Source organism: Leopardus geoffroyi, chromosome B1, assembly GCF_018350155.1.
Source record: "Leopardus geoffroyi isolate Oge1 chromosome B1, O.geoffroyi_Oge1_pat1.0, whole genome shotgun sequence".
NCBI classification, from domain to species: Eukaryota; Metazoa; Chordata; class Mammalia; order Carnivora; family Felidae; genus Leopardus; species Leopardus geoffroyi.
The window spans coordinates 27,850,803-27,875,116 of record NC_059327.1 but is presented as its reverse complement, the minus strand read 5'-3'; the positions used below and the strand labels follow the sequence as shown (position 1 = coordinate 27,875,116).

Here is a 24,314-nt window from a genome sequence, read left to right as displayed (position 1 = left end):
GCAGAGAGCCCAATGCAGGGCTTCAACTCAGGAACTACGAGATGATGGCCTGAGTCTAAGTCAGATGCTTGACCCACTGAGCCACCCAGGTGCCTCGCTGAACTGTACACTTTAAATGGATTGTATGCTATGTGAGTTATATCTCAATAAACTTAAGAAGAATCCAATAGACTTGGGGGGTACAATGATAATTAGAGATATTTTACATCAACTAGTATAATTGAGAGAAAGCCAATTATCGTGTTTATCTAGGCAATGTTTAGTTGTGAAGGCAAATTGTAGTGATGTACAGTTTGATTGCATCAGACTTCTCTAATTCTGATATGATAATTTACAATAGAGTCTATAATAAAACCTAGCCCAGTAACAACTATATAAAATTAGGGGAAGAGGTACTTCAAACAAAATGGCACATATACTCCAGAGGTTCACACACAACCTGTCAAGGTACGGCTGACCCTTGAACAACATGGGTTTGAACTCTGTGGGCCTACTTACATGGAAAAAAGAATCTTTTTTTTTTAATAAATACAGTACTGTAAATGTATTTACCTAACATTTCTTTTCTCTAGTTTACTTTATTGTAAAAATACAATATACAATACATATAATACAATATATGATACATATAACATACAATATGTGTTAATTGACTATATTATCAATAAAACTTCTGATCAACAGTAGAATATTAAGTTTTGAGGGAGTCAAAAGTTATTTATGTGTTTTTGTTTTTTACTGAAGTGGTGGTGAGCCCCTGATCCCTGTGATGTTCAAGGGTCAACTGTACTTTAGATGAGTGATTCCCAAACACCAGAGTAAGACAATGCCTATTATGGAAACTTACACAAGCAAGGACCACAACAAGCCTGTCGATCTGAAGTGTTAACTACAAATCACTCTTATTTATTAAAACAAGATTTCAGAGCGAGGCAACAGTGGCAATATTGGGGTCTTCACAGTTGGTAGGAAGCCAGGATGGCTTATTCTCACCTCTGCTCAGGGTCCTTACCCTTATACCTGCTCTATTTCCTAAGTTTCTTTTTAAAACTTGCACAAATTTTTACTAAACCAGGGTAACTCTCAATATTACTCACCATATTTGATTTACATTCCAAAATTATAAACAAATCCTAAAGATTACTAGACACTTTGGTTTATCAGCAACCCCTTCCATCAGCATGAAAAACAGTAAACTGCCAGTATAGAAATTACAAACGTGTATAAAGGGTGAAGGATAGGTCAGATATTTTGCTGTCAGGTTAAAGAATGGATGGGATTTCTAATCATGTGGATTAATGGAACCATAGATAACCTGAAGGGAAGTCTGGGTTTGGGTTATTTTTAGCTTAAGTTGGGAGTTTTTGCTATAAAAACAAAATACACTGTATTTACTTTAGAAGATTTGAATAACCTCCTGATAAAAGTTCAATGTTACCACTTAATTCAATGTGAACATGTTTTTCCGTAAAATTATCAAAATGACTTAATCCAAAAATGGAAGAAAGCACATTTAAAAATCAGTCATTTGGGAAAAGACTGATTATTAATACTAATAACCAGAGAGTAACCATGACTGAGAAAGACAACAAGAGAAGCATGGAGAAGTGGTTCATAACACTGTGAACTATTCTATATAGAGAGACTTACTGGACTGAGGCTTTAGTTTTTCAATTGTAGAGTAAGACAAAACATTACAACGTGGAACTTTTCCCCAAAGGAATGTGAGGAAAAGCTTGTGAGAGAAGCCTGGACAAATGACATGAGAGGAGAAAATTTTCTAACAGCTAGGAGTACCGTATGTTTTAAATTCACCTATTAGAAAAGATGACCCTGAAAACAGAATACGTGGGATCATAGAGAGAATGTGTCAGCTTCAATGATTAAGTACATTGTCCTGAACGGGCCCATTTTCTCTGTAGAGAAAAGAAAACCCTGCTCCATTGTCACATAACACCAAACTTTATCATGACCATTTGTCCCAGACAATATGCATTAAATAGTCTGTCACCGCCACCAGGAAAAACACAGCAACATTCCATGGACGAAGCAAGCATCAAGATGTTGTACAAAGGAGACAGGATTAAGATGCAAAAGGCTTACTTCTAGTTGTAGTTTTAATATGCTTCCTGACTGAGCCATCCATCCTTTCCAGGTCTCCATTCCCAGAACTGTAACAACAGGATGGTGTCTAAGGTACAAAGACCTCTCATGCTTTATATATAAAAATTAAAATGTCAAGAAAGAAATCAACCAAAAGCTCAATAAATGCCCTGCACTCTTAAGTCAGCCTCTGAGCAGAAGCAAGCTCAGGTTCAATAATCCACAGGTAAATATTAAGAGTTACCCTTAGGTCCATAGAATAGAAGTTGAACTGTTTCACTTGGAGTGCTTCCCAAGTTACCGTGAGATAACTTTGTCAGATGAGAGAAGTCCACTTTATATAAAAGCCTAGTGTTCTTCAGACAGTAAAGCCATGGAAAACCCATTCTGTAAACAAGCTTCAACTGCTGTTAACTTCCTTTATAGGAACAACAACAAAGAACATGGTGGCAAGAATGAAAGAACACCACCATCTAAACAGAATCAGTTTTGATATGCTTAAAATTTGTTTATATTGAGAAAATTCTGGCTATATCTATGTAATGGTAAAATCAAAACAATTTTTACATTTTAGTGTGTACCACTGGTATGCAATAAATTGGTTTACATTTTGTTCTGTGGAAGACAAACAGGGTGTGGAAGCAGTTTTTCTCACCAGAAGGTTACTTTATCCAAATCCAGGAAAATCCTGAGCTCCTGAGAGCTCCTGGATTCCAAAGATGTTCCAGAACAACAAGCAAACCACTTCATCTGAGAGTGTGTACATTTTTTCCAAAGGTTAAAAACCTTTCAAGATCATGTCACAATGACACCATTATGATGACTAAACAGACCCCCTGGAGGCCCTCTGTCTTGGCCCTCGGAGTCTCCAGGACACCAGGTCTCCCCTCCAGCCTTCCTCGGTATGGTCCGCCTTAGCACCCAAGTGCTCAAAGGAGCAGCTGGGAGGGGCACCTGCAGGTTCCATAGCAACACAAAGGTCTATACCATCACACTCAGACTGCCAACAGTCTAGGGGCCACTTGCCTTTTAAGAAGTACCCTAAATCCTTTTGGCCACTTTCATCAATCTTATTCACAGCCAGTTAGGCCGACTGCCTGAAGCAGGATGGATCCAGAATTCTCACTACAACTCTTAACCTCAGGATCAGCCCTCAGCATCTGGAACTCAAATGCTGCTTCCTTTCACCTTCTCTCAGCTTGGTTCCTCTTAAGTCGTTTTGTTTCCCGGCATACTAAAGGGGGAAAATATTTGCTAAAATAAAGCTGGCAAGTCTCAAAACATATGTAGACAAGAAGCCTACAAACCAAACACAGGTATCTCTACTCAGTTACAGCTGACAGCCATTTATTACAGCACAATGTCTTTGGGGAAAACCAGGATAATAAAGACTATAACCTTAAAATGAAAAGAAAAAAAAAAAGCCACATACCTAAAATATAAGTCTCATGAGATGAGGAAAGCCAAGATTTTGATCTACTCTTGGGTTAGCCTTAGCCTTTGAGAATATAACAATGGCCAAACTAAACTGCACATGACCATGGGGAGTGATTGGGCCGAATTAAAATAAGGCATTGTCAGGTATTTTGAACATTACAGTAAAAGCTGGAGAAGAGCAGGGCATTGTTTAATAGTTTGCACATGTGACCACAATTCAAGGAAAAATCTTTTTTTTTTTTTTTTTTAATTTTTTGATGTTTACTTTTGAGAGAAGAGAGAGAGACAGAGCGTGAGCAAGGGAAGGGCAGAGAAGGAGACACAGAATCCAAAGCAGTCTCCAGGCTCCGAACTGTCAGCACAGAGCCTGACGTGGGGCTCAAACCCATGAACTGTGAGATCATGACCTGAGCCGAAGTCCAATGCTGAACCGACTAAGCCACCCAGGCACCCCAGGAAAAATCTCTTTAGATAGCTAACTGATGAATCCCTCCCTATTAGATTGAGCAGTCATATTCCATCCATGTGATTTCCTGTCCAAAGAGGTTGTATTACCTCCCCCCACCTCACAAGGAAACACCAATGATTACATCATCACTACTTACATTCAAAGCATTCTTTGCAGCTTCTGCTTCTGAGCGACTGTCAAAACTGACAAAACCTACGGGCTGAGGAAAGAAAAAAATATGAAGAAAAAACAAATCAGGGGATATATATTTTTCTGGGTCAAAGGTGATGTCAAACTGAAGAGCTAAGATAAAGAAATGACCACAGGCAATGGGTAGAAGAAATAAGAAAGCCAGTTCAAAAGAATCATGACGCAGTGGCTTAGCCAAATTTCTAACATGAATCAAAAGGGATTGTGAGAGTGGTTCTTCAAGGGCACAGCTGGGGATTTAGAGAATCATAAAAAAAAAAAAAAAAAAAAATCTAGAAGGGGTTGGAAGGTGAGCAGCAGTGAACAAGAGAATAGAGGAAAACTTGGGTCAAGAGGCTCTACTTTCCTAAATCAAATTCACTGTACCTCAGTTTCTTCATCTTTTAAAATGGAAAGAGAACCGAATCACCTTTTGGTACACTGTAAGTGCAAGGAATACAATGACACAATGATAAAAGCCCTGTACTCTCACTGCATGATCAAATTTACAAAATGCATTTCCATGGCAAATCCCAAGGGATACCTTAAAAAAGTTTAACTAGCTGGGTAAACCAAATTGTTCCAACTGAATAGAGAGGAGTGATAATCCCTTTGGACTTCTAGTCCAGAAAGATGCTTGCAACACAGCTTAGTTATAATGAATCAGAGAATATCTTATTGAGAGATGAAAAGTGACTCTGAGAGGTAAGCATGCTAAGGTATTCAGCATTTTGGGGGCGGGTTAAGCATATAGTTAAAAATCTTCAAGAAGCTTCTAGAAGCTATCAGGGTCATGGATTGCCACCCTCCATTCTGCACCTTTTGTGCTCCACTCTAGACATGGGGACTATGCCTGATTTTAGCAGTTTGAAACACAAGAAAGACAGCATGAGTCCTCATCAACAGATATTTATACACTGCGAAATTTTGTCTGTTATATGTTTTTTTTTTTTTTTTTTAAAGGAAGAATTGGGAATAAAAGTGGGTTTGGATAATTTGTTTTGAATATACAGACCAATCCCAATATAACCATGCTGGAGGCATTACGTTTGCTTTCCTCAGGGACAGCCTCAGACATCCTAGCTGGAGACAATGGAATTATGAATCATTTTCCTGTGCTAATTCCTAACCAATCTCACCCTTAATTTTAAGTCAACAACAAAACTGAAATCCTAATGAGAATTAAAAAAAGAGAATGCTCAGCCCCAGTAACATTCCTGAAGAAAGTCAATTCAAATGTATTATAGAATTGGATCATTTACATGCAAGTTTGAAATTCTTACCTGCTTAGATGTGAGCTTTATAAGAGAACCCTCGTAGCCCTGAAAATTAAGAAGAACCAAATTTAGACCAAAAAAGATAAGAAAAAAAAACAATTTAAAAAAAAAAAAAGTTTTTTTTGAGTGAGCGAGCAAGGGAGGGGCAGTCAGAGAAGGAGAAAGAATCCTTCAAAGTAGGCTCCATGCTGTTGGCACAGAGCCCAAAGCAGGGCCCAAACTCCCAAACCATGAATGAGATCATGACCTGAGCAGAAATCAAGAGTTGGAGGCTTAACTGACTGACCCACACAGGCACCCCCCAAAAAACAATTTTAATAGCATCTTGCTCAAGTAAAAATGAGTCCTTTGACTCCTGACCATCTAACTCTTCTTACAAACGCCTCTTAAGGTAACTGAGAAAGCAAATTTTACACACGCATGCACACACACATCTACCTATGCTTCCACACTTAAGGCCTAAAACATATCAGATCCTGAAATTTATGCACGTATCTATGTTTCCTACCCTTTTTTTTCAATGAAATTATACAATAGTAGGAAGATGGGTTCCTGTCAACAGGTCTTTTTCATTTTACAGAACTAAGAGAGTGAAGGGAGTAAATTCAGTAAGATAGGAAGTATGTGATGACTTGGTCATGTGTTTGCTATAAAATAACATGAAAACATTACGAATGTACTAGGTAGAACTACTTATGCAAAATTTCAAAACTGCCAGGAAAAGTTTAGCAGGTAGTGATGCTAAATTCTGTTGAGTTATTTTGCTTACTTATTGAAGCAGCCAGTTTTCATGCTGCTATTCCGAGTGGAACATGCAAAAACTCCCTGTTGGCTTTTTACTGCAGCTCATCCTCAAGGAGGATAGAAACCCTCCCTTTTCACTCCCTCGCTTCGCCCCTCCTGGCTCCTCAGGATAAGGATAACAAAGTGTGTTTATTTCTGAAAATAATCAATGGCTGGTGGCTTGTACTGATGGATGACACAAGGGGGAAAAAAACACCACTTGACATGATTGACCACCACACATATCAGTGCCAAGACAGATTTGCAGACTAGGGTCAGCCTCCAGGGACTTTAATTAAAAGAGGGTTGTTGGGAATGTACCAGGGTCCTGACTCTAGCGTTGGGGTTTCTGGGCAGGATGTTGGGATTGATTCTTCCTCGTATCTTCCCAACAGAGAACTATGTTACCAATTAGCTACTGTAAACATTTTACCTCAAAGGCCTTGAGCTCTTCTGGCCAGAGAGGTCATGATTCACAGTCCTGCCTCTTCCTTTTTCAAGGTGCACTGTCTCTGAAAAACTTGGAGGCTTAAACACTCTGGAGGCCTCAGAGGCAAAGGACAAATGGATATTTCACTCAAGTACAACACCACGGGTAGCGATATATTGTGCTCCCAAGTCACAAACAGAAAAGCAGTATCACAGACTAGTTCAGAACATGGATGGCAGAGGCAATTGCTTGCGTTTGAATCTTAGCCCTGCCATTTGTTATGTGTGAATTGGAGTAAAATTTATTCAGTTATACAAGTTTCACTTTCCTCATTTGAAAAACTGAGGCCAACCCACCTGAATTGAGTGTGGTGAAATTTCAATGGGGGTAATTCATGTAAGAAGCTTGCTGGCTAAATCTCTCTATACACACAAAAACCTAACAGTATTCTGTCCTTTTGGATGATCAAATCAATTAAAAAGTCCTCATCCTACAAAAGGGACAGACAGTAGAAATGGCAACCCTGCAAAAGATGTTCAGGAAATCCTATGAAGTTGACACTCTCCTCACACCATCATCTTTTCTCTCCCGCTTCCTCTCAGCTAAGCATGATTAACCCTTCTGTTTCCCTCCGTACTGTCATCATTGTTACAGTAAGGGGATGGCTATCAGAATCGAGGCAGGTCTACTAATACATGGTGCCTTCCTAGCACATAAGCTAGATTCTTACCTTTGTTGGTTTTTAGCTGGCTGCCCCTTCAACCTTCTTTCTTCCTTTCCTACCCAGATGTTTTCAGCTGTTACATCCTACTCTCTCCTCCCTGAGAAGCTGGATTCTGTCCCTCAATCTGTCTTGCCTCTGTGGCTGGGGTCATGCTTCAACAGGATGGATGTTTCATCATTAATCAAGATGGCCCACCACCTAATCCTAAATGTGCTCCTGGACAGGCACTGCTGCTAACATGTCCTCACTGACCAGCTCAGACACAAGCCCTGAATTTATCACGACTTCTACATGCTCTCCTTGAGGGCCTAGGCCTCCAGCCCACAACGTACCCGGTCCCAACTTTCTCTTATCCTCCACACAGGTTAGCCTTCAAGGTTTCTCCTTGGTGGTCCAATTACCTGTTATGTTCTCAATTCTGTCAACGTTAAATAACTATCTCTAAAGTGATTTTATCGTGACAGTCCCAATGGACAGGCAACTGTGTTAAGCATTTCGTGATGTCCCAGCACACCAAGTAATTCTTTAAAATTCTGTTTTACTTTGTATGAGATTTAGGACATTCTTCTCACAGAAAAAGTAATGGTGGTTATGTTCTTTGTTGAAAAATACTTAGTTTAAAAGTACACTTAACTTACGTATCTAAAGAATAGTATTAACAACAGTATTCCAACTAATAAACCTTGTAGGAATAGGGCTTGACTTATATTACTGCACTGGCAATATAAATAACAGTAATTGATGGTATTTTCGGTAGTCTGCACTTACAGGAATACTCCCAATTGGCAGATGATAAACAGGGAGGACACGAAGCCTGCTCTACATGCCAAAGAGTCAGATGCATGTCCACATTAGTAAAAGAGACTTTTCTAGATTAGCTGTTGGGGAGGACAAAAGGCAATTTCAGCCGTTCCTAAGACCATACACTGGAACTGAGTGATTAAATCTTCTTTACTGACCAACCCTGTAAGAAGGTCACTTTACAAGATGCTTTCTCAAACGTATCATTTCTTCCTGCAGAAACCCCCATGAAGCTTATACACATACTTTTTGTCGCTTTTTATAATTTCTCAAAGAGAAAAGGTACCTTAAACGGTCTGAAAAGCAGATAAAGCTCCCGAGGTTTGATATCCAGAGGGAGACCACTGACAAATAGGGTCCGGACCTGGAAAATAAACAGAAGTGATCAAGACAGTGAACAATCCAGAGAACACCTATCACTTGTAATCTCAAAAATACATTCCTTCATATACTTCACGAGTCCTACCCAGTTAGTATTTTTTCCATAACCCAACTAACATTCTAACATTAAGATGCCAATAAGCAACTCCTGAATATTTCTATGGAATTACTCAGAGTGAATTACCTCTGGCTGATTTAGGTTTACAAACTTATTTCTCCTTTCCCAATTAGCCACTACCTGGTTCTAACACTATGAAGGGAAGAGAAGGTCTACAGAGTTAAAATATGAGCTTAAGAAAAACAGAAGTCATGAGAACAGCAAATCTACCACTTGTCTGCTCTATATCAAATGACTGCAAAACATGGTTCCAAAATAAAAATCAGAACGATTTTTGGTTTTTCCTGTTTGTCCTTGCCTCTCCCTCGTCGGCATTAACAATTAATTTTAATAAATGTAAAAAGTTTGTTGACTATTTAACACATCTAAATAGTAGCCAAAATGCATAACTCTCCATCTGCTCAGTTCCAAAACAGCAGGGAAGACTTCACGACCTATACCCCATGAGGCCTAAGGTACAAATTATGTGATTAATTTCTACTAAAATACAGAACACCGACGACACACTTTCATTTGGGAGGATCAGAAAAAACATGTTAGCATTTGACTGGGAACTTAATGAATAGGTAGAATATTATCACACAGATACAAAGTGTAAGAGGAAACGGGCAAGACTCAGAGGCAGAGAAAATACTAATAACCAAGGCAATGAAGAGGGTGATGGCACAGTATATTCTGGGAGAAGGGTGAGCCAAAACTGAACAGTTATCTGAAGAGCAAACCACAGGGGCATCAAAAGTCAATGCCTCAGGAATCTGGTGTTCACTGAATAAGCAAGGAGAAATCACCGAATTATCATTGCCATGTTTTCTTTCTACTTATTTTAGTGTTTTGTGTGCCTTCAGTCAAGTTTTCTACACCTTCCCACACACAATGAGATATAATGAACATGTAACATTGAGGAAGTTTAAGACGTACAACGTAATGGTTCAATATACTTATATACTGGTAATCACCACCACAGCGTTAACTACTGCGTCACATAAGCAACCATTTCTTTTTTTTTGTGGTGAAAACACTTAAGATCTACTCTGACTTTCCAGTATAAGGAAAACAGTATTGTTAGCTATAATCACAGTGCTGAGCATTAGATACCCATAACTTCTACAACTTCTAGCTGGAAATTTGTAATCTCTGGCCAACATCTGGTCTCCCCCATCTTGATCCCCTGGTAACCACCATTCTACTCTATTTCCAGAAAATTTGACTCCACCCCCACATATTCTATTCTTCTCTACTCAGGCTGATACAATTTGATGAAGTTCGGCATTAGAAATCATGTTGCTACCTTAAGAAAAATTCAATGCCGTATTGTTAACCATCTATAAATCTAGATTTTTCCTCAGTGCAAAACTGGGAGATTTTCTAGAACCCTAACACTTTCTATTGATTCTGGTTGTGAAGAAGCACAAAGCAGGCAAGACCCTTTATTGACCCAGCAGACAGTAAAATGTCATGCCATTTGCATGCAGGTGTGTAATCAACACTATGATGATGTAAACAGCCTCAGAATCATGAGGGCCTTATTTTTATTCATTCATATTTTAGATAACTTTATTGTGCTATAATGGATATACAGTTGACCCACGAACACAGGTTTGAACTAACTGGTCTACTTACAGGCAGATTCCCACCCCCACCCCCACCCCCGCCCCAATACAGTTTAGTACCATAAATGTGTTTTCTCTTCCCTATGATTTTCTTAATAACTTTTCTCAGCTTATTTTATTGTAAGAATACAGCATACAAAATACATAACATACAAACTATGTGTTTATGTTACTGGTAAAACTCCTAGTCAATAGTAGACTATTAGGAGAGTTAAGTAATAAGGGAGACAGATTACATGTGGATTTTGACTGTGCAGATGATCAGTGCTCCTAATCCCCACAGGGATCAAGGGCCAACTACATAATAAACTGTATATTTTATTTACAATTTGATAAACATTAAAAAAAAAAAAAAAACTTAATTGAGAGAGTGTGCGTGCACATTCATGACCAGGGGAGGGGCAGAGGGGGAGAGAGAATCCCAAGCAGGCTCCAAGCTGTCAGTGCAAAGCCCAAAGCAGGGCTCAATCCCACCAGCCGTGAGATCATGACCTGAGCCAAGATCAAGAGTCAGATACTTGACCAACTGAGCCACCCAGGCACCCCTACAATTTGATAAGTTTCCACATATTATAACCTATGAAACCAGCACAACAATCAAGATAATTAACATATCCTTCACCTAAGTTTCCTGCTACCCTGTCCTACCATCCACATCCCCAGGCAATCACTGATCTGTGCCTTCTGTCACTAGGATTATGGATGGTGCAATGGTTTATACAAATGGAGCCATTAAGTATGTATTCTTTCTGGCTGGCTTTTTTACTTCAGCATAACTATTCTGAGATTCATCCACTGTTGATTAATAGTCTATTCCTTTTCATTATTGAGTAGTATTCGGTTGTATGGATACACCACAGTTCATTTATCCATTCAACTGATGGGACATTTGGGTTATTTCTAGTTTTTGCTTTTACAAATAAAATGGCTTTGGAGATGAACATGCATCGATTTGTACAAGTCTTTGTATGGATATATGTTTTCTTTCTTCTTGGTTAATTACCTAGGAGTGGAAGAGCTGAATGATATGGTAGGTATAAGGCTTAATTTTTAAAAAACTGCCCTTCAATTCCTTCTTTTATGGCCCATAACATGATAAATGCTGTGTACTTAAAAACAAATGTGTATTCCATTGCTCTTGGATAGTACTGTTTTACAAATGCTGATTAGATTCAATTTACCTTTTGCCTTCTCCCGTCTCCCTCAACTTTGCCAGAGATAAAGACTCCTTTTTCCAGGAACTTTGTTTTACCAAAGCTAAAGCCAAATTACTGACAACTGCCAAAGACACAGATGATGAGGGAATCCTGTATCCAGTATGCCCTCCCTGCCATCAACAATGTTCTTCCCACAGTCCAAGTAAGTAAACACCATCTGTCCCTGGCTGCTCTAGCCAGGACACTCTGGAAGAGAGGGAATCCCAGCTCCCATTCACTCAAATTTTGCTGAGTACCCATTATGTCTGACATTATGCCAGGTACTGACTGGATTACAGATTTCCAAGGAAATAATGTAATAAGCAGATTCTATGGTTTAAACACTGGAGTGCCATTTGTCCATTTAGCTATGTGACAGATACTAATTAAAATTTAGGGAGTTAACTTAGAAAATAAACTACCATTTATAGTATTGTTCTAAAGAAAAATACTTTACAAACTTACAAGTCAAACAAAATTTACCAGCAAAATAGAAATCTGGGGGTTATCAAAATATTACTTGATATAAATCAAGGTTCAGGGGCACATAGGTGGCCCAGTCAGGTATGTGTCTGACTTTGGCTCAGGTCATGATCTCACCGGTTCCTGAGTTCGAGCCCTGTGACAGGCTCTGTGCTGACAGCTTGGAGCCTGGAGCCTGCTTCAGATTCTGTGTCTCCCTCTCTCTCTCTCTCTGCAACTCCCCCACTCACACCCTGTCTCTCAAAAAATGAATAAAAACGTTAAAAAAAATTTTTTAAATAAAGGTTCATTTACATCAAAATGCAACATTATGCAATAAAAATTATGTCCAAGAAAAAGAATGTTCAAGGAAAAAGTACAAATAGTTTGATTTTATTCTGTAAAACAGCCCACACACATGTATTGAGAGGTATAACATGCGTTTGTAGGACATATACACAAAAATGGGTATGTTTATATGATTTAGCCCTGAGTGGTGGAAGAAGTGATTTTAATGTTTATTAGCTTATTTATACTTTTTTTAATGATATGCATGTACTAGATAACTTTATTTTGTGAAGAATTGCCTAGATTTTTTTTATTGTTTTCTTTAGGAAACTATAAACAATGTCAGTATTTACATCAATAAAAATTTTTAAGTTTACAGAGGAAACTTTTAATGTAAATATTTCAGAATTAGAAGTGACGCTGATTTTAGTATCTCAAAGTGTTATACATGAAAAAAAATTGAACTCCCATTAGCCCTAAGCTTGCCACGCACTCACAGATGACAAGCTCAAAGCAGTAATTCTGTTCAAACCGGAGGCAACTAAAATGTCTAGTATTTTACTTACACATGGACACAAGTTACATTTCCTATAATCTAGTGAATCTGTTTCAAGAAGCTGCCAAGATATCTCTTCTCTCACTGAAGAGAGATTCTCTCCTCTGACAAAACACATTGGCTAGGAGAAATAATTTTCAAATAATTACATTATATACTTATGAGTACAACTAAAGCTCACAAATACAGTGCTTGGAATCTACATGCTTTGAATCCTTTTTAGATCTCCTCAGACTAGGAAATTTAAGTTTAAAAAAAAAAATCATGGATAATGAATGGAAAAAACTCTTCCTGAATATCTAACTCATGCTTTTTCCTTATGACTGGGCTCTAGATCGTGGGGATAAAAAAAAAAAAAGGGGGGGGGGGTGCCTGGGTGGCTCAGTTGGTTAAGCAGCCGACTTCGGCTCAGGTACGATCTCGCAGTTTGTGAGCTCAAGCCCCGCGTCGGACTCTCTGTGCTGACAGCTCAGAGCCCGGAGCCTGCTTTGGATTCTGTGTCTCCCTCTTTCTCTGCCCCTCCCGCACTCGCGCTCTCTCTCCCCCTCGGAAAGAAAATAAACATTAAAAAAAAGTTTTTTTTTAAAGAAAAGTTTAGTTCCCCCCCATTCTTCTCACCCCCACACTTTTTTTTTTTCTTTTTTAATCTTAACCATTATATAGCAAAACATTTGTCTTTACCATGTCTGTGGAAATCACAAAGGTAAAAAGCATGCTTCTTGCTTGCAGGGAGCTTAGGACCAGTGAAGGAGACAGAACATGCAAATAAATATGATAACAGAAAGCTTAATTCATTCACGAAGTAACCAAAAGTGAAAGAAAAGTTTGAGACACATAAATGATCAAACAGTCAGGAAAAAAAGGTCCCCCAAATAACAAATGAATGATACCAAATGAACTCTGTGGCAGGTCAATCACTGTCCAAGGCAGCCCTTAACATACCAGAAGTGCCTGTGGACACAGATGTGCCTGGCACTATGCCTCTAGCATCACAGATGTTTACTTTATCAGACACATGGGGAAACACATTTCTTAGTCAAGGACACAACATGCCTCATAGAAATGCAAGACATGAAGCTGCTGACAGCTCTATCCCAAAGGGACTCTAATGGGTTCTGTGGATGTACCTCTGATTTCCTCTTTACCACAAAAGAACTGAAAGAAATGCCAGGGGAAATCTCCTGTGCTGGACAGTAAGAGCAAGGAGACTTCTTTGCTCACTTATCTGGCATTCCCTCTAGAGGCCCTAGTTACATTTTGGATAAAACTAACCATGTGTTCTTCAGTGGCAGTGCCAGTTCCCACCAGAAAGACAAGCCACGTTTCAGTGACAGACTTCAATAAACTCTAATTCAGTAAGTAAAGTCATTGTGTCAGGTTTGTGTTTTCCTGGACAGAAAGGTCAAAGTAGGCCTTGAAATGGAAAGATCCTATGTTTAACAAAGAACACACATTATCCTGCAGGTAATCTAGACATTAAAATATAAACCAACAAATGCTTCATTTCAGTACACAGCAGGAATCACACTTTACAGCCAGCGGCCCTATCTTGTAAACACCATAGCGGCCAAAGACTCTAGGCCTACGGGCATTTTCTGTGTATGTTTTTTAGTTGTTTATAAGAAGATGTTAGGGATCACTTCTAGCTGCTCTGAGCTGACCTCTTGAGGTACATCTCAAATTCACACGATTGGGAAAAACTAGTTCTCATTTTCTAAATGATTCATGATTAACTACGGAAGTCACTAATTTGCATCATTCTAATGAGTGAAGCCCATAGGGTACTTCTATCTATGATAATCTATCCCCTGCAAGCTCTCTATCCACCTACCCAAATTCTTAAACCTATAAATGCAAACTCCAAAAGAAGCTTTCAAAGGTGCTATAGGTTTAAGTCTTTCTTTTGGGGTACCCATTCTTATCTGTAAATATACTTGTGTGTTTCAAAGGTCTTTCAAATTGTTTTAGAGTTTGCAGTCTCTTATTTGGTAGTAAGCATAATCCTAGGCACAGAGTATATAGTCTATAAATCTCTCTTGGATTACTTTAGAAATCTACAAAAGAATACTGTATATTCACAGGAGACAATAAATGCTTGCATGTCGACACCTCTGGCTGACAACATGGTAAACAAGAGGAGGTAACCAAATTTCCCAGGCACAACCTAGATCAGTATGGTTACAACATCAAATGACAAATACTCATATGACAAAAAGGCAGAAAAGATTAACATTAAGAGACAAGTTTAAAAGAAAAGGAAAGGAGATAAAAAGAATCACAAGCAAGGGAGAAAAACAAAAAAGACTGAAAATGTAGACCAAAAGACAAACAGATCACAAAAATTCAGGACTGTACACGCAATAACATAGAGAGATCAATATATGGTTACTAGTAAAATCACTCCCATTTCAACTTAATAATGATTTAAACATACTTATGTATAAATAAATCCCAAATCCACTATGAATGAACAATCCACAAGGTTTTTTGAAAAAATACTCAAAATTACTAGTTTGCACATTTAAAATGATGAGTAGATAACCAGGTCTACTGACAAAGGCTCCTATTAAGTGAAAAGGCAAACACCAGAGTTTGTCTATAACCCCAGTTTAATTCTTTCAAGTGTTGTTATTAGTAGATGCTTAACAAAAAAAAAGGTACTGAAATAATGTTTACTAAATTACTGTTCTGTCAATAGCAGGGAAGGTGGAATTATTACAGAGAACTTTAATTTTACATATTTATACACGTAGGCATTTAAATATTCAGAAGCATAAACCATTTCTTAAAAAGAGAATACACACAGCCCACAGAGATCTCCTTCGTTTGGAAACAGGAACCTTGGGTCCAACCTATCCTTCTGTCCTTAGCTGGTCTCATTTTTCTGCCTGTGGCTCCACAGGGACAAATTTGATTCAGCAGAAGTATATATATTCATTTAATTTGCTTCACATTCCAATTCTGACAAAAGTCAGTGTTTCTTTGTACCTTCACCAAAAATAAAATCTAACTGAAAACAGGCATCAATGACTCTAAATTAAGGCCCTAGGAGCAGGACCATCCTCGCTTCAGTCAAAAGGGTCTCTTGGTTTGTCAACACCCTACTTCCCACTAAAACAACAACAAAGGGATCATGCACTCTCCAACTCCCAAGGAAGTGCCAGCTTTCTTCTGGGAGATCATGTAATATTAACTTGGTTTCAGGGACAGAAAAGTTAAAGAGCTCCACATATCTGTGCAGCATAAACCCCATAGCACTGGGTTGTTTTAACACACAAGGCAGGGAAGAGGTTCAGAGCCCAGTTTTTAAAGTTTACATACAGATTATTTTACTCTCTTTAAATAAAGTATTGATGGATTTAGTTATTTGCTTCTTCTGTAAGCATCACCTGAAACAAGAAACTCCCAACAGTGAATCCTGCTGAGGATGGCTTTGTCATCTCATCTCCAAAGGCCGCTTTGTTGGCCTGCTATGATTTCGCATTCATGTATTGCCACTATGAAAATGGATTACCACAATCATTAAAATGGTCTGCCAGGAATTTTATTCTGGTTGCAGCTCAAGAGAAACTGACCGGCCTTTGGTCAAGCTCCAGTTTCTTATTGGCACGGATTTCAAGATGGGATAAGTGGTCAAGTTCCACTCTCCTGGCCCCTACTGGACTTAAAGACACATTCCATTACCAGCCCTGGGAAGGTTATGCTTTGGTTCAGGAGGCCAGGTTGCTACAGACACCAAGGACCAATTAACCATGGGAGAGAAGGGTTATTACCATGTTGTTGTTATAAACTCCCAGGTTTTAGTTTTAGATTAATCATCTAAAACGTAATTATCCATATTGCAAGTCTTCCTAGCTCTGAGGGATCCACTAGTGTTTGCCCTGAGTGATATTCAGTTGTAGAAGATCAGTATCCACAGAATAACCAAATTTATAGTCTTACTTTGGGCCCCTGGACACCAGGGTGCCTTTGCCAAAGTGATCAGAAAGTTTCCAGTAAGATCAGGGAAAGAAGGAAGAAGACTCATGGGAGCACATACAGAAGTGGAACCACCATGGTTCCATAAACTCATATGTGCAGGGCTCAGAACATGTAAAGGAAACAGAGACAGCAAGTTAGCATTGGGTACACCACACCACTGTGTTCACTGAGGAGATATCCTGGCCCAACCCAATGTCAATTTATAGTCAATCAGATGGTGTCATCATCTCCCAGGTTTATACGACTGCTTAAGACCAAAGTCCAACCTAGGCCATACCTCATGTCTGCTATATATCTAAAAGGATAAGAGATAAATCAAGAATTTCTAGGGTTTGAAACTACCCAAGAATAGGCAGATGTGTCTGTACATGTGGGCCCTTAACCTCATTATTAAGAAACTTCCTTAGGCCTGTCAGATACAAAGGGAGGTAGGTACCAGAAACAAGTCAGGAATTACATACATAAATGTGCGCATATAAGAACTTAACTTCATTAGGAAGTTCATGGAGTGCTGTCCAACATAGTATATGGTTGTCAGGTTCCTAGAGTTCAATAAGAAGTTCCTTATAAAATCAGGATGCTTTACCCCCTCACCTCTAGTCCTGTCCTTATCGATGCTGGCTTCCCTTAGTCCTTTTTAAGTCAACTTTCTGATGGCTAACTCTGTTTCAACCTTGGATAGCCCACATAATCCTACTCTTCATTCAATTATACTGCCTGCATTGCTAAAACATGAAGATTTTCAAACATATTCATTAATGCTGTGTATTGTAAACTGAAGTTTGCATTTTAACTCCCTAATGTGCACTTGCCCTTAGGATTTTAATCCTATAGAGTACAATGAAGTTGAATGTCCGAAAGATTATCTGGGCTATCCGCATACAGCCTTTTCCATGCACTGACAAAATGAAGCACAAGCAGAAGAAGAGCTTATCAGAATCTCAAGCCCTTTCTTTCTCCTTCTGCATAGTTCAGGTGACTGAACAGATCTGCTTCACAAAATAAGAAAAAAGTCATTCCACCTCTCCCAGCTATACAGAAAAAGCTATCCCAAGCAGTTTATTGTAGTCACATAAAGTACCTGAAAAAAAATTCAGAATCAGGGGCTATGGTCCCAACACTGCCCAGGGCTGTAAAAGATTTGTTTTTTACCTTAAGTGGATAAAGTTCATTTGAGGAACTTGATCCCACTGTGAACTTCAGTTTGCAGCGCACTCTTAATAACCATCCATAATGCACCACAGTTCTAACCAACTAGAAAGCTGTGGGAAAAAGTTGGTTTCCCCATGTGTAGTTGTGAGAAATGACTCCATATATACTTCAAATTCTTCGATGCTAGGTCAGTTTACCTTCAAACTGAATGTTCTTCCCCATATGATAGTGGTGAGCATCCTAGTACTTAACAGTAGGTGCCAAGTATTTGTATAAGGAACTAAATGAGTAAATGTGAAACTGAGTCACAGTACTAGGAATGAGGCATAAGAGAGAGCCACATAATTTATGAACATCCAGATGTGGAGGAATATGAGGAAATAAAGTTGTGATTTTTATACACATTCAACAGGATAAGTACTCAAGACAGTAAAGAGGATACGTACTAAAACAATAAATAATAAGCACTTATGTGGAACCACTGCTGGGATTCAAATCCCAGTTCTGCAACTCACTAGCTATGAACCTTCATCTGTCCATTCAGAAATTTCCTCATCTGGGAACAAGAGACAACAATGGTACCTACTTGTGGCAGTTTTTAAATATGTCCACAGCATTTTTTGTACTCTTCCATTCAAGAGGTGAAGCTGGATTCTCCTCCCCTTCAGTGTGGGCTTCACTTAGTGACTCACCTCTAATGAACAGAATACAGCAGAAGTGATAGCATGTAGTTAGCATGTAGCATGTAGTCTGTTAACTTCAAACACTGGGTCAAACAAGGCATTGTGGCTTCTTCAACAGAAGGAGGCCCTCTTGGATCATTTGCTCTGGGGGAAGCCAGCTGCCATGTCATACTGATACTCAAGAGACAACATGGAGAAAAATTTAGAGTTTGAATTCGCCTAGACAGGAAACTAGATACATAAATGTGTGCATGTGATAGGAACTGAGAGGCCTCTGGTCAAAAGACATGTGATGTGGCCATCTTGGAAGACCTTCCAGCCCCAGTCAATGCTTCTGATGACCGCAGTCCCCAGCTAACAATGTCCTGACTGTGTCCTCAAGAGAACTTGAGCTAGATCCACCTACCATAGCTTCTCCTAAATTCCTGACCCTTAGAAACTGTGAAATAACAAATGTTTAAACCATTAAATTCTGGGGTAATTTCTTAACAAACTTGCTGGAAGGATTAAATAAATTAATAGGAAGTGAAATGCCTCAAGTTCAGTACCAGGTTCTCAGTAAGGACTCAGAAAATTTTATCTGTATTAAAGTAGCTTACACCACTCAAAAGAAGATGCATTTTTATGCTCCAAAGGCAAATCAATCCTAAGAGAGGCTGCAACTGATAATATTATCATGCAACTGTTACACACAGGCTTAAAATGGGCGAAAGGTAAAAAGTTTGCACAGTAAAAGGAAGTAACATGCTTAAGTATTTTCCACAATATGAACCTCAAAAGTGTGACTTAGAGTCCCTTTTATTACCATCTCTCTACCTCTTTAGAAGGCCAGGAGCAAATTCCGCTCTGGCCAGCACCCTACCCACCCCCCCCCCCACCCCCCGGCTGGTCATGCATCCTCAACTCCTACTCCTCATGTGACAAGCGTTAAACAAAGAAGGAAGGAGAAATCTCTTTTCGTTCTATTAAAGATTTTAAAAAGTATCAAGGTTAATGGTTTAAGTATTCCTATCAAGGAGAAAACAAATTTTGAAGTGATATTAGGCAAATTATCAATCTCTAAAATCTTTAATTTGGACATAACAACATCTGCCCTCTTCCTACCTACTTTTACGGGAAACTGAAAGTATGAATTAAGTAGCATCATTCAAGGTACATGAAAAGTATAGTTTACTCAATTTGAGAACATTTCTGATTTGTTTAATCACTACTTTTTATTGTATACAATATTTTAGCTACATTATACATTCGATTAGTATCCAAAATTCATTAAATCATCCACTTGCTTAACATTCATCCTGGATTGAATCCTCTCATCGGATACAAAAATAAAGAGAATACCAACGTTGGAAAGGATGTGAAGAAACCCTATGTCTTAGATACACTGCTGGCAGGAATATAAAAAGGTACAATCACAGTCTAGAAAACAGTTTGGCAGTTTCTTATCAAAAAATGCAATTACCGGTGTGTGCCTGGGTGGCCCAGTCAGTTAGCGTCTCTTATTTCAGCTAGGTCATGATCTCACAGTTTTTGAGTTCAAGCTCTATGAACTGGGCTGGGCTCTATGCTGTCAGCAGAGAGCCTCCTTGGGATTCTCTCTCTCTCTCTCTCTCTCTCTCTCTCTCTCTCTCTCTCTCTCTCTCTCTCTGCTCCTCCCCTGCAAGTGCACTTGCACACTCTCTCTCAGAAATAAACTTACAAAAAAAAAAAAGCAATTACTATACAACCTAGCAATTGCACTCTTGAGTCTTTTTATCCGAGAGAAATGAAGATTTATGTTCACACAAAAACCCGTACACAAATATTCGGAAACCTTTGATTCATAATTACCAAACAAATAAGCCAGATCTCCTTTAAAGGGTGAATGGTTAAACAAACGGGTATACCTCTGCCATGGAATATCACTCAGCAATAAAAAGCAACAAACTATTAATACAAAAAAACATAGATAAATCTCAAAGGAATTATGCTGAGTAAAAAGTAAAACAATTCCTAAAGGTTACATACTGCCTGATTCTTTTTATAGGACATTCTTGAAATGATGAAATTACAGAGATGAAAAGCAAATGAGTTTGCAAGAGTTAAGGACAAAGGAGGATTAAGAGGTGGAGGGGGATACACAGTTTTATGAAGGCAATGACAAGGATTCCCTGTGGTAACAGGGCTAATCTATATAATCTTAAATACGGTGGTGGTGGATACACACACTTGCACATGTGATAAAATTACATAGGACACCACACACACAAAACTGGGGAAATCTCAAGAAAATGAGCGGATTCTATCAATGTGAATTTCCTGATTGGGATATTGTGCTACAAGATGTTTTACAAGATGTTATCATTAGGGAAAAGGCACACAGGATCTCTCTGTATTACTTCTTACAGTATATGAACTTTCAATCATCTAAAAGTTTACACTATACACTTAAAAAAACTAACACAAACGGGGCACCTGGGTGGCTTAGTCTGTTGAGTGTCCGACTTTGGTTCAGGTCATGATCTCACAGTTCAGGAATTCGAGCCCCATATCTGGCTCACTGCTCTCAGTGCTGAGCCTGCTTCAGATCCTCTGTCCCTCTCTCTCTGCCCCGTCCCCGCCTGCACTCGCTCTCAAAAATAAACATTAAAAAAAAAAAAAAAACCTGACAAACCTGACAAATAATTACATAAACATTAATCAAGACATTTATATCAGCTGGTAAAACTAGGATGTGAAACTATATAGTTATAAATTCCTTTGCATTTCCAAGCTCTATCAGAAGACTGGTCTTTTCTTCATTGATTTTTTAAGTGGCAAGAATATATATATATATATATATATATATATATATATATATATATTCTAAATGTATATATTTATAATATATATATTAAAAAATGCAACTCTTAAAGTAGGTGTTGCATTTAAAACACCACATGACTGAAAGACGAATATTTGGAATACAACCTACTTTAAGTTGGCTACTTCCCGTAATTCATAAACTAGTTACTTTCTTCAAACACTGCAAAGCGCAGTGCTTATAATGTGTTCTTCCAGTAAGAGTAAGCTTCCACTTTTAAATTTAGATTATCATAGCTTTTCCAATCACAGGAATTTCCAAATCCAGAATACCTTCAATGTATTTAGGCCACAACTAATAATTCCAGCCTACTACAGGAACTACCTTTCCAGTGAGACGCTATTTGTTCAATTTGATAACCGCCTCTGTCTGTAAACCATTTATGTGGTCATTTGAATCAAGTCAGTATTAAGTTAATATATTACTTATGCGTATGTATAATTATGTAAATAGATGCAGGCGTCTGAAAACTCGGCAGGATTTTTAAGTAGAACTGTATGTGTTGGTCAGGCACAATGAAAGACCTAACAAATGTCAGAAACAAAGAAATGATGAGTGAGGTTTGAGGAGCTGAGAAATAACCTATATTAACAAAAGTAATACACGCTTTACAGATGGATCTAAACTATTTAAAAATGTTAGATATGTAATCTGAACTCCCACAGCACAAACTTTTCAATTACTGTAATGGAAGGAAAATACCACTAAATTGAACCTAGTGGTTTAATTCCCATCTCTGCTTCGAAACTAGCTGTTGAGGGCTTGGACACTGACCTCTCTGAGCCTCCCTTTCCTTATTGAGAAAGTGAAGGTGTAGAACAGTCCGTCTCCAGGTTCCATTCCGACTCCACAGGCCCAGTGAAAGGATGGGTTTTTGGTAAAGGCATTACCAGAATCAAAGGACATCAGTCAAGAAGACCTAGTTCTTGCCACTGAGAACTTTTCAATCAAGCCATTGAAATATACACATTTCACTAGATATTTATGTATATTTAAATTGTATTTTTTATTTATGATTCATGTAATAAAACATAGTGACATCGTAAACCACACATTTCAAGAATTCAGCAGAGCTGTCAGCACAAAGCAAGATAAATGGGCTAAAGAGCTACTGATGTGCAGTCAGTTATCACAAACACTGACCTAATGGTCATGATTAAATCTATGTGCGCTAACAGAGCACAGTATTTTAAGCACACAAACTCCAGAGCCAGATTGCCTGGATTTGAATCCCAGCTCCAATGTCTATTATCTGAATAATCTTAGACAACTTACAAACTAAACAGAGCCTCAGTTTCCTCATCTATAAAATGGGAGATATAATAAAACTTACCTCATAAGGTTGCTAAGAGGTTTAAATAAGTGACTATTTATTTGTAAAGCATTTAGAAAAGTACCTGACACATTATACAAGTCTTTGTTAAATAAGTAAACAGAGTCCTTCCACTGCTATCTAGTTAACACTTCTTGCTGATGGGGTAAACACTAAAGAATGAAATTATTCAAATCCAAAAACTTAGAGGACTTCATTTAGCCAGCTGAAGAGACTCTGAAAAGTTACCCATAATAAACAGTATTCTAAAAGTAGCTATTAAATAAAAACCATGGGGCAGCTGGGTGGCTCAGTCGGTTAAGAATCCAACTTCAGTTCAGGTCATCATCTATCTCATAGCTCATGAGTTCGAGCCCCCCATAAGGCTCTGTGCTGACAGCTTGGAGTCTGGAGCCTGTTTCAGATTCATATTCTCTCTCTCTCTCTCTCTCTCTCCCTCCCTCCCTCCCTCCCTCTCTGCCCCTCCCCTGGTTGCATTCTATCTTTCTCAAAAATAAACATTAAATAAGTAAATAAATAAATAACATGACCACTGCGCAAACTGCGTATCATCGAAGACAAATATTTCATTATTAATAGTGGATTTCCAGAGTGAAATGCTGTTATTCACACTACCTCTACCACTTTCACTCCCTTTCAGGAACCTGGAATTCCTTTCCAAGTTTAACATGGTATGCACCTGTGACATAAAGTACTTGTAAAGAGCACAAACCAGTGCATTTTACAGAAACCAGCTCATTATTTTCCATTTTGTGAATTTCAAACAGCTAAGGCAGTTTCCAAAACTGTTCCTTTCCAACTGAGGAAAAATTCTCAAGATTGTCAGAGAACCTGGGGCATGTGAAGGATTGTTCAGAGTGGACATGACTCAACCTGTCGGTGATCTCCCTAGAACCTGGTTGTGCCAGCCCAGCTCTAGCCAGAATACAGACTCAGATATGCACATCTAAAACAGTTATCACAGTTCCAGAGAGTCTGTGCTCTAATATGACCAAATAAAGATACAACCAACATCCCAGATATGCTGCTGTTTTGCCAAAACTTCTCAATTGTTCTTCCAAATGGCTATTCTCCTAAGCTATTTATCAAAGTGTAATTTATTTGGCGCCTCATGGAAGAATTTCCCTATGTTCTGAATACAACAGAATATAAAACCTCACCAGAAATCTAAGACAATGTGTGTATATACCAAACTACAATATACCCATGACTTAAAAAAAAATCTTTTTTGTATGGTTAATACCACATATGATACTTTTTTTTTTTTTTTTTTTTTTTTTGCTACCTGAAATTGTATCACAGGTACTATGAGCCCAGGCAAGAGGACTATGGAACCCTAACCTCATACCCTCCCTCCCTCTGACACCATCCAGCTGTAAGCGGTGCTTGGACAACTGGCCCACAACCTTTAGATGACCCTCTTAAGGCTAGCACAAGCATCATTTATTTTCTTCCACATGTCTTAATCTGCGGTGGGAAGTATACTGTTCATCAAAAATTTTAGGTTTTATCTGCAGTCA

At 38.5% G+C, this 24,314-nt stretch overlaps 1 protein-coding gene across 17 annotated transcripts in view; it reads right to left on the bottom strand.

Moving 5' to 3' along the window:
• Window positions 1-24,314, bottom strand: part of RBPMS (RNA binding protein, mRNA processing factor) — a 177,700-nt gene that overhangs the window by 90,582 nt on the left and 62,804 nt on the right. For 15 of the 17 annotated variants that reach the window (XR_006706891.1, XR_006706888.1, XR_006706875.1 and 12 more), the window contains 3 exons: window positions 8,479-8,556; window positions 5,461-5,499; window positions 4,146-4,208 (listed from right to left, as the gene is read on the bottom strand). The exons of 1 other annotated variant lie outside the window; for it this stretch is intronic. Coding sequence is in view for 7 of the 16 variants with exons in the window: in XM_045455859.1 (XP_045311815.1) it covers window positions 4,146-4,208; window positions 5,461-5,499; window positions 8,479-8,556 (180 nt within the window). In the remaining 9 variants the exon portion in view is untranslated. Of the gene's footprint in view, window positions 1-4,145; window positions 4,209-4,564; window positions 4,619-5,460; window positions 5,500-8,478; window positions 8,557-24,314 lie in introns of all 17 variants that reach the window. One more of the 17 variants, XR_006706892.1, reaches the window with a different exon arrangement.